This window comes from Sprattus sprattus (genome assembly GCF_963457725.1).
Source record: "Sprattus sprattus genome assembly, chromosome: 14".
In the NCBI taxonomy this organism is placed as follows: domain Eukaryota; kingdom Metazoa; phylum Chordata; class Actinopteri; order Clupeiformes; family Clupeidae; genus Sprattus; species Sprattus sprattus.
Genome location: NC_137912.1, coordinates 25,756,164 through 25,767,774, shown reverse-complemented (window position 1 = coordinate 25,767,774; position 11,611 = coordinate 25,756,164). Strand labels below are relative to the sequence as shown.

At 43.5% G+C, this 11,611-nt stretch overlaps 1 protein-coding gene across 1 annotated transcript; it reads left to right on the top strand.

The window, feature by feature from the left end:
- Positions 1–8,625: 8,625 nt before the first annotated feature.
- Positions 8,626–11,611, top strand: LOC308375577 (potassium channel subfamily K member 1-like; the record flags this gene model as incomplete). Its single annotated transcript, XM_080851740.1, has 3 exons — positions 8,626–8,974; positions 10,487–10,882; positions 11,346–11,611. The coding sequence occupies 3 exons, from the start codon at positions 8,626–8,628 to the stop codon at positions 11,609–11,611; spliced, it is 1,011 nt and encodes a 336-aa protein (XP_080707866.1).

Genomic DNA, 11,611 nt, shown 5'->3' with positions numbered 1-11,611 from the left:
TTTGTCTTTGGAGCTCCTCGTTGTGTGCGGTTTGCAGCCTGCATATAAGAACTGTTCATCTTGTATTGACTCAGTCCTGAAAAGGGAGTGAAAATAGTGTCATGATACATAGTTATTTTTTCTATCTCTAAACACATGGCTAAAGAGTTCAGCATTTCATTATAACAGGATCTGACACAAAGTATGTTGGCAAGGACACATTTCCTGTTTCAATGCTTGCCATGTTCTGCTCACTGCTGTCATGTGGACCCTGTCCTGCTAGTTGGAGCTACTCAGGGTTAAGTCGAGCTGATAGGTAGCTCTTTGGAGCTGGAGCTGAGGGTCAGCCAAGTCAGTCAGTTGGCTGTGAGGGGCAACACATCCGACACCCCGACATGCATCTGGAGAGAAAATGGCCGACCAGCTGCCAAAGACCTGAGCAGAAACATCAACAGTTGAACAGTTGAACCTCATAATCAGAACACCCAATTATTACAGTGCACGTGGGACATAGTAACAACAGCATTGAGAGCCGCTGGAAGCCATCCATGGCTGGAGAGAACAGATGGGAACAGATGTCAAACAATGGGTGAAGTGACATCTGTTGTGTTTCAGGAAGTGAAGAACAGTTTAATGAATATCAACTGGTCTCTTTTTATGGTAGGCTGGATATCACTCATCAAAATCAACCAGCTTTTCCAACACCCTGTGTCTCATTCTACACCATTGATTCTTTTATTGATTCTTTCTCTGAAACATTAATTGACAAAAAGCATATGCAAAATGATTTTTAAAGGTTGGCCTAGAAATTCTGCATATATCAATCTGCATATATCTGCATATATCAATATGTTTAAAGTCTCACACTACTGCAGAACATGCTCATTATTTTAAATCACTTGATGAAATCTTGATCTGTTGACGGAGAGACACAAAGTCAAGATGTTTTCTATTTTTGCAACTGTCTTCAGATTCTCAGATCTGCGGATCCATGGAATGAAAAAAGAGGATGCGCACCAAATCTCTGATTTGCTGAAATTGATTACAGAGAGCGAGAGGGGACAACTGTTTTTGGCTTCCCCCTCCCTGCCTCCAAACATTAGAGTTTAGATGTGTAACTAGACACAGCACATAACGCATTCTTCATAATCCCATGTCATTATGAGCTCACCATCACTAGCATATTCATAAATTCAGAGCCTGGGTTCTTGTCTGTGTTTAATTATTATGATTTGCATTTTTCCAGAAATTGGCAGTAACTATATTGAATAGTAGAGTATAGTAAAACCATATTGTGTAGTATATACAATAGTCAGGCTGCATGTGTCCTTGAAATACTCTTGGTGCATTCTAGTTGTACTCTGAAGTCGGAATTTCCCAGTCCCTAGTGGGAAATTTCAACAGGAACACCCCCTTAAGTCGGAATTCCAACTCGGAAAGTAAGACAAACCCTGACTTCAGAATCCTGAACGGCTGCCCCCACGCATCAACTTTATTAGCACTTCTGTCTTATTTGTGTCTCATAAAATCATTCACATACACAGTACCGTCCAACTTCTGTCTGTGGACAGGTTGCTATGGTGATTATATGTGAAAAATACTGTGTAATGTGTTGTTATCAATAACATTGCTAAGATCTGGTAACAATTGGTAACTACGGAAACGTGGTCAACTTGAGTGTGATTCTCAGCTCTGAGTTCCGAGTTCTTAAATTGAGGCACACATTTAGTCTAATATTTATTATATTTCTGGATAATATCTGGGGAGAGACACCTTTATCCAAGCTAAAGCTATTAAAACATGTTAATATCATTGCAACAGAACAAAAGGAGCAAAGTCACCAAAATAAAAGATTACCTACACTATGTTGAAAGGCTGCTAAAGCATGATGATGATTTTTGTTAGCAACATACATTTGGCACCGTCTCTGTCAAGTGTCATCACCGAATCACTCCCTCCACACAATCATGTCTGTAGGGACGACGACTGATGAGCCCACAGCTAGGAGGCACCAGCTCTCTCCTGGCAGCCCTTGGTCTAGGAGCGACCAGCTCTCTCCTGGCAGCCCTTGGTCTCGGGGGCCAAACGCCAGGAATGACTTCACTCCAGATCCTGATGCCCATGCTTCTTGGTCATGTTGGGCTTGTTGTTTTTAATGTCCCACTGGCACTCTGTTTAACAGGACATCCCTCACTCCTTTCCATGGTTCACGTGTCCTCCCACATGATTGCTGGCTCACCACTCAGAGGACAGAAACACACACAGAGGACACAAACAGCATCAGCGCAGGCCTCACTCATCTGAGGAACACATGCAGAGGACACACACCGCATCACAAGAGTGGCTCTGTTTCTGTGTTTCATTTAGCAGATTTGAATCACTCAAAACTTGCTAACTATTGCTAACATTGCTTGATTCTGATTATGACTGATTAACCATACTTAAAATGGACACTTGGCAGATAGCAGAGAAGCTGAGCTAGACTATAACCATTGCCAAGACCATTAAATTACATTCTGACATTCTATAAAGTCTACACACATTGCTCTAACGGCTGGCATTCCTGAAGACCATAAACCCCAAATTGCAATATCTTCCAAAATGCTGATCTTTCCGTGTCCTCAAATACTTTGCCTGACGTGGCATTCAGATGGGCTCAGAGCCTTAAGTCACCCAGCATGAACCCTTTGCCAACGGGATTGCTGCCAGCCCAGGAACACCAAGGCTGATTCATACTATTTGTCTTCACAAACTGCTCACAAAATAGAAGAAAAAAAATGATGGCTAACCTTCATTGAGCCCCGTCATTAATCATACTCTTTTCTGACATACGGCTGAGAGCAGGGGAGGACAGAGTGGGTTATGAATGGGTGGCTCTCTGGACTGCTGGACTGGGATCTGAAGCAATGTCAAAACAGCTTTGTTGTGGGAGGCAGGAGTTGACACAGAGGGTAGATGGAGGAAAATAAGAAAACACTGCTTTCCTGTGATACATCAAGCTTCCATTATTTAGGGCATGGCCAACTTGCAAAAAGGGGGCAGGTGCTTTATATACCCAGAGGTTTGTGTTTTATTTTCTGAAAATACACACTTCCTCACCTTTGAACATTTCCATCACCGTTTCCATATTTACACTTGAAAGAGCATGGCTCCTTACCACATCTCAAAGAAAACAGTTCCAGCTATTTATACTGCTCGGCTGCCATGCTCCAGGTACAGTGATTTAACTAGCAGGGGACTCTTTTGCTTTGTAATTAAAGCCAGATGCCTACTGCAGAAAACCTCCCTCAGCCTAATGAAGTCTTTAAAACACACGGACAGTCGCCTTTGACCTTGCGTGTGCTCGGGCACGTGTAAAGGTGTTGTGACGCAGGTTTGTATGCAATGCCCAAAGATTGAGCCATGAGCATGCCAAATGCTCGCAGCTGTGTCACTGAAATAAATAACACAATTATTAAAAGGTTATGGAACTCACAAGAAGGTCAACGGTCACTTATTTATCGAGGCAACAGACACACTGAAACCGCTGAACAACGATTTAATGCTAATTGGCTGGAAGGGACACAGAGGAAAATGGCCACAGTGTGTTTTAGGAGACATCAGGATGACATTAACATTCCCATAACAGGCCCGTGCCATGAGCTCACGGTGGATGTTTTCCACATTTCAAACGCAAACTGCGAAGTTTATGTGTACATGTCAGTCAGCTGTCCAGGGGCCTAGGGAGTGATTGATGTGAGATGTCAAAATACGGAGAAATGTGTGCTGTTGATGAACGGCAGTAGCAAGGGGCCTTCATTAACAGGCCAATACGCTTTAATTACACAAGATTACGAGTGTTGTAATGCATGCCAATTGACCTAGGCATGTGTTGACTCAATGGGTTACCGAATGCAAAAACCGCACTGAATTAAATGACTATGGTGGTACTTTTCTGCAGCACACCTTCACAAGGTGAATATTTAAAGTTAGTTTAGTCTCCGCTTTCAGCTGTTTCTTGTGTAAATCTGTCCATTCTTTGATCGAACGAGGGAGAAAAATATTATAGGTATTAATAACTGTCCACTACTGTCAAGTATGTAAGTGCTTCACACAGTCGTGGCAGATCCAGATCCTGCTGGGTCTAGACTCGTAATTCTGAGACAAGCTGTCTTTATTTCTCTCTCTGATGGGGGGACGTCAGGTTCTCAGTTTGCCCATCGGGTTGGCTGGAGTCCTAAAAAGGGGTCAGAGTCGTTGACAAATAAATCAGGGAAAGTAACGCAGGAGTCATTCCTCTGAGGGGTTCCCAGATCGCAGTGCAGAGCACACCAGGTTCTGGCTGACTGTGCCGAGGATAAGTGCCCCTCTGGGGTGGACCTGAGGGCCAGGGATGACTTTTCCAGATGCTTCCGTCCGGTAGAGAATCTGTGGTTAGGACCAGATGGGAGTTTCTCTCTCTTTTTCCTTTTTTAATCTCGCTGCTCTGTGTCAGACCCAACCGAGCAGGCCCCAGAGCTCATTACTGCAGGCAGGCGCAGCCAGGAAACTCCACTCTCTTCCCTCTCAGGCTTGAGAAAAACACATGCAATGTCTGCAAGTCTGTGCTGCATGTGGACCCAATCAATGACATTGCGAAGAGAGAAGGACTGAGAGGGATGGAGAGAGAGAGAGAGAGAGAGAGAGAGAAAACAGCTGAAAATATAGACACGGAGCAGCCGTCTCTCCAGCCAAACACACACTCATGACAAACGAACATGGTGCCCTGTAGAGACGTTAGGTGTGACACACAGAAGACAGAGCAGTGCCTGGGCTGGCGGGGGGACAGCGGCCGTCACAGCTCGGGCCCCTGGGCAGCCTGGGAACCCGGGAAAGCTCTGAGGAGTTCCCCAGGGCCAACAAAAACAGTCCACCCACAGCAGTGCAGCGCAGCGGAGCAGAGCACAGCCAGCCCCAATGGCCATCCACTGTTGACTCTGGCAGGGGCTGGACCTGAGGGCTGAGCCTTGTTAGCTTCCTGTGAGGGGGAGAGAGGCCACACTCGACACAGGCTTAAGTGGGTGATGATGTTGGTCCGGCTGTGGGACCGATGAGAGCTCTCGGGCAGTTCCTCAAGTGTCAGAAAGGTGTTCAAACATCCTGTTCAGTGACCCGTAACAAGAGGGACAGGGGACAATACAGATGCCATACGGACTTATACATTTTTGGACTTATTAACCATGGAGACAGACCAAAACCTTGCTTGTCGTTTATTTATTTATTTGTTTATTTATTCTCATACCAAAACTACCACAGTAAACACAGGGCTAGAGCTGATGAACATGAATACTGAGGAAGTTGACGAGTCATTTGGTCTGGGAAGTCCAATTCGAGCTATTGGTCATATACTGTAGCTCACATCACATTTACTATTTCAATGTACAAGATACAATTTGTACTCTTCTTTGAGAATGTAGTTTGCACTTGACTGCCTGGACCTTTCATTTGTAGTGACTTGTTTAGAGCTACTAAGGTGTTCATACCTTCAAGCATTTCAGCATTTTATTCAGGTCTTACGATTCTTCTCCCTTTGCCTCTAATATTCGGCAGTCATGTGACCTATATGCCCATGAAGAATCTAATTGATGGGTTTCATACAAGTTATACTTGTATAGGGCATAGCAAACCTATAACGTTCTGCTACAAAGACGTAGATCCCAGCCTCTCCAGAATGTCTTATCTGTTCTCCCTTATTGACCAAACAAACATTGGTGGTGGGGGTTCCATTAGCACAACAGTTAGCATGTTATCTGTAAGCATTTCCAAATGATGTGAACACATGACAAAACAAGCTTGCCTGAGCACATACATGCACAATGAACTTAAGTTAGAAGGGAAAAACACCTGAATCACTCTTGCTTTATGCAGCTGTCCAGCTCCCCCATGTGGTGGTTTTCACTCAGTGTGAATGTCCCACAGCACTGTGCTGCACCATTTCCTTGCGTTAGCATTCCATTAGTCTCTGAGTGAAGTTGTTCATTTGTGTATGTGCCAATCAAGAACAGTAGCAGTAATTAGGGCGTCAGCTAATGTTTTGACCTAATTTCAGCCACCGTATCAATGGTACTGAATGGACTATTCATGGTCCATTCCTCTGCATCACTGCTCTCAACCAGCAATCATGCGAATTCAATGGAATACCCACACCATGCACTGAGACCTGAGGGGCCTGCACTGCCTTCGGACCAATACTCTCTTGACCAAGACTCCCTCTGTGTGCACATGCACCTCGTCAAATTTGTAGAGAACATTTCCATGTGCTGTCATACTTAATTTATCACTTTTGCACATTACAGTGTGAATTACAAGAATGCAAGGGATGCTTCCATCTCTCTGATTTAAGACAACAGATTCATGGTTATTATTCAAGCTTACCATATATGCCTCAACCTTAAACATTGACACAAGGATCTTTGATTCAGCTCAGCAGAGTTCTGCCATAACATGCTGTGCCAGTTCCTACCAGAGATACCAAACTCAATGGGTTTCAGCTCCTGCCAGAGATACCAAACTCAATGGGTTTCTCAATGACCTGTGTCATTGAAATTCAGTGGTGTTGGGTAGACAATACACAGTCTGTTTTTGCACATTCATATTTTTTTCACAGGAGAAGTATGAAAAAGCAAAGAATACATTTATAATGTTATCATTTCCATTTATGACACTATAAACAATGCAGGATAACAAAAATGTATGCAAATTCAAATAAATAAATAAATATGAATGATTTATTTCAAGAAACACTCCAAAGAAAAACCTATCGATTTTTGTTTCTGCTTAGCTGTGCAGCAGGTCTCCATTTCCTACTGATGAGCCCAAAATAGCTCTGACCAGCAGACCCGAGTCTATTCTAGGTAACCTCTCACTGGCCAGCTAAGGTCCTCACAGCCTTGGGGTGAAGGGGTCTGACTCAGCACATCCACCTGCAAACTGCAGGGCTAGCAGGATGTGCTCTGCTGCAGAGTCTCAGCCAGACAGTGATGACACAGTCATTAGCGTTGTGGGCTCTGGAGTGACACTGTGTCAGTAAAAGAGACAGCAAATTCAGATTTCAAATATCAATACTACAATAATGGAATGAATAACTGCATTTGTCAAGGGGACTGGGGCACCTTGGCTTGGTTTCAGGGTTTAGAAACACTCTGAATTCATTAAATAAATTGAAATACAGTGAGTTTCTAAATGTTTCGATGTTGGTTGTATGCCAGCATGCTTTATGACCTTGTCTGACCGAAGCATTGAGTTTCATCACCATTCTTATGCAAAATGAGAAGTTAAGTCACACTTAGAGTGTGGCTCAACACTTACTGAGCAGGATGTGGTTTTCATCTCATGCTTTGAACGTAGCAGAGAGCATTGTTTATAGCACAAGAACAATAGGGCTGTCATTTTGTTCTAAAAATGTGCAGATTTGACATCTGAAACCGAAACATAGCCGTCTCCTCACATCATGACTGCTTGGAAGTTACTGAATGTGCCATCTTCACTGAATGTGAAACTAGACTAAAAGAGAAAGGCCTGTGTGTTAACTACATTATGTGACAGCAGCAGAATATGCAGACTGTAGCAGAGGTACATCAATGTATTGTAAAAGACAGTTCCCTAAAGAATGAACATTCTGTCATTGAATACCTTGCCTGAAGACACCAGCAAACATTCAGGTTTTTTTTTTTTTTTGTCTGTGTAACTCAAAAGAAAAGGGAGTTAGGAGATGATTATCGAACAGCCTTTTTCCATGTAATGAAAAGAAGTGGAATTCACTCCGTGGCTACTGAAAATGTGCTAACATATTACATGAACAAACATACCAAAAATGATATTGTAACTGAGTTAATATTAATGGCAGATTGTACTACCAATATTAGTTGAATATGTGTCCTTTTAAACGACTATCAGTCCCTCCCGCCTCTTGCAATGGTTTGGATTGTTGTAGCCAGAAGAGGCTGATTTTGTTATAGGTTGTAAAAAAAAAATCAATCGCAAATAATGCATAAAGACTCTGACTGCTTTTTTTTAGGAAACCCTTAGAGAAAATTGCAAAAGCGGTAAATCCTAGAATTTGCCTGAATATGAGAAAACTCAAGATCACAAAATCGTGGAGGGACTGAGAAATATGCACACTCCCTGCTCATGGTGACCTAGCATTCTTCGTATTGGATATTCTATTGGTAGTCACGCACCTTACAAAACCTGTTTGACCAGAGAGATTGTCACTGATAGTTTCCATGGCAGGTGTATACGTCGGTGGGTGGGGCATCGAAGATTTTTTTAATCGATCCCATTGTCCTTTAGACGGAACTTTAGACGGAAAGATGATTTAAGGCTTGTGTTCTCGTTCTGAATCATTCGCTACGTAAAATCGTCCCAGTGGTCTACAACAAGTAAGCTTTCAAAAGGTGTGCCTGTCGCCGTCATAACGCATAGCACCGCCACCATCCCTGTCAGAGACGACGTCACCGTTCTCATCATTATGTTTCAAAGAAGGACACAGAAGAGCAGGAAACCGAGCAATTGAAAAGTTTCATTTTCAGAGCTTCTGATCTCCAGTATTTTTTTAGTCGCCACACGTCTGTCGACAGACAAAACTACATTTACCCTGAAATAGCCTACCGGTCTCCACAAAACGACATGCTTCAGTGTCACAACGGGAGCTCATGTGTGAGACAAGGTAATAAAGCAACGTGGTATTTTGTGTGCCTTGTAGTGAGCTATGCATTATACCTAATATTCGGAGCTTTGATATTCTCTTCTGTGGAATTACCTTACGAGGACGACCTGAAACAGGATCTTCGAACAATCAAAAATACATTTCTTCAGGAAAATCCTTGCATATCTGATGATCGGCTTGAGGAGTTTCTTTCCAGAGTACTTGAGGCGAACAATTACGGAGTGTCTGTGCTGAATAACGCATCCGCAAACAGGAACTGGGATTTTACCTCTGCGCTATTTTTCGCTAGCACCGTTGTCTCCACCACAGGTAAGATGGCTCACCTAACAAACCAGAGAGTAACCTTTTCATACAAGTCCTCTATCTTAACTTTTGATAATAATATAGGCTACCAATAAAACAATGTTTACTATGCCTTACTTTAAGTAAGTGGTTGGGTGACTTGCTGTATTCAATGGCCAATGACTATGGAAATATATTAGGGATCCACAATTTAAAACAAAATCCTTCGGATTTTATATTGCCACGTAGCCAAACATATTTAATTACCTTGCCGGAGTTTGGGGAAAACATAACATGTAGGGCCTACTTGTGTATGAAACTACCATTTCCCTGCCCTGTTACTTCGCGCTAACTTAAAATATGTCAGTAAAAAGACTATTTAGAGCAAACCAAGAACATGTACATTCATTGGTAAACAAAGCTCTTGAGAGATGGCCTCTCCCAAAACACCTCGGTTTCACGGTAACGCGCGGATCAGGTAACGCGCAGGTGAAACGAGACACCAAGGTGCAATAGCGCCAGAGGTCACGTGAGAACAAAGAGTTGGTTTCCCGTTAGTGTATTTCCCTCTCAGAAAGATACAATCTGCGTTCATCTAAAAATGTAAAATGTATCCGGCTATGAGGCCTACTCAGACTACAGAAATATTATGACAAAAGTTTCAGAGAAAAAAAATGATGGCTTTACAGAGATGCAAGGTATTCAAAAACATATGTAGGAATGAAAGATTAAAGTAATTAATGTATGTGTCACTAGATTCAGGAACTACACAAGAATTGAGGTAATGGTATCCATTACCAAGCCTTACATGCATTACCAAATGTGTTACTCTGCATCATTTATGATAGTTTCAGAAACCGTTGGCTTCCTAATGTCCATACGTGCTCAATTTCACATTCACATCTTCTTCAGTGGTTTTACTCTGAGGGTGTGGTGTAGCATAGCGTGTTTGAAAGCTGTAGGCTACCTGTGGACAGTGCCGCTATAATTCCTCCTCTTGGCCTTACGTCATTTAATCCACTGCATGTAGGACAGAGATCAGGAGAGGATTTCACTAATCACAGGTAACATCCTGTCTTTTCTGAAAGACCTCTACAAAGACCTTTTATCAATGTCATCACTTATCAGCAGTTTTAAAGCAAAATGCACCATCATTATTCACTGTAAAACATGTTTGTTGAAGAGTTAGTTTTTTTTGCCTCTCTGTTTGAGCCCTGACGACTGTCATGGAAAATGCATCTCTGTCATCTTGTTTTTTTTTGTTCCCAGAGGCAGCTGAGCGTGTGTGTGTGTTACTCTGGAGGCTATGGCCACTCTGAGCGTGTGTGTGTTACTCTGGAGGCTATGGCCACTCTGAGCGTGTGTGTGTCTGTCTGTTTGTCTGTCTGTCTGTCTGTCTGTGTGTTACTCTGGAGGCTATGGCCACTCTGATCATGTGTGTGTGTTATTCTTGAGGCTATGGCCACTCTGAGCATGTGTGTGTGTTATTCTTGAGGCTATGGCCACTCTGAGCATGTGTGTTTGTGTGTTGCTCTGCAGGCTATGGGCACTCTGTGCCACTCTCGGACGGGGGCAAAGCCTTCTGCATCATCTACTCCGTGGTTGGGATCCCCTTCACCCTCCTCTTCCTCACGGCAGTGGTGCAGAGGATCATGGTATTCGTCACACGGCGGCCTGTGGCCTACCTGCACAGACGGCTGGGCCTGTCTAAGTCCCTAGTGGCTGGAACCCACGCCGCCCTGCTGGCCCTCGTCACGGCCTCGTGCTTCTTCCTCATTCCTGCCATAGTCTTCTCAGCCCTCGAGGAGGACTGGAACTTCCTGGAGTCCTTTTACTTCTGCTTCATCTCGCTCAGCACCATTGGCCTGGGAGACTACGTCCCAGGGGAGGGCTACAATCAGCGCTTCCGGGAGCTCTACAAACTAGGCATCACAGGTGAGCTTTGGGAATGTTTGTCATAGAGAGGGAGTGGGACACTAATTCAGCCTGGTTTTATTTCAAAAGTTAATCCATATTTAGAAACCAAACTACATAACCCAGAATTGACTGAATTAATAGTATTTTGTATCGATACAGGGAGCAAAATATTACCTTTGGTTTGTATGTTCTATCATACTAATGGTACGCTTATGAGAAATGAGAAGCAATTCTGCAGGCAAATGAAGCATGCACAGAAATGTTAGATTTGCTAAGCACAGGCTGAAACCTTCCTGTGTGCCTCATGATTGGGCAAGGGCAGGGGAAGGACAAGTCCTGCAGCTGTACTGGCCAGAGTTACTCATATGATCTGACTTAGCATATCTGTTCAATGGAGTATACAACTGTGAAACAAAATCCCTCTCTCTTTCTCTCTCACACACACACACACACTGACACATATTTGTTCATCTCCTTATAGCTTACCTGCTCCTGGGCCTGGTCGCAATGCTGGTAGTCCTGGAGACATTCTGTGAGCTGCAGTCTATGAAAAACTTGAGGAAAAAGTTCTACCTGAAGAAGGAGAAGCCAGAGGATCAGCTGAACATCGTGGACCACGACCACCTGTCCTTCACCACAGTGTGTGAGCAGACCACCCCTGTTGCAGAAGAGAAGGGAGATCTCGTACTAGATGGATCCTCTATAGACCAAGTTAATGCCAGTGACAACATTGTGATGAGAGGATAA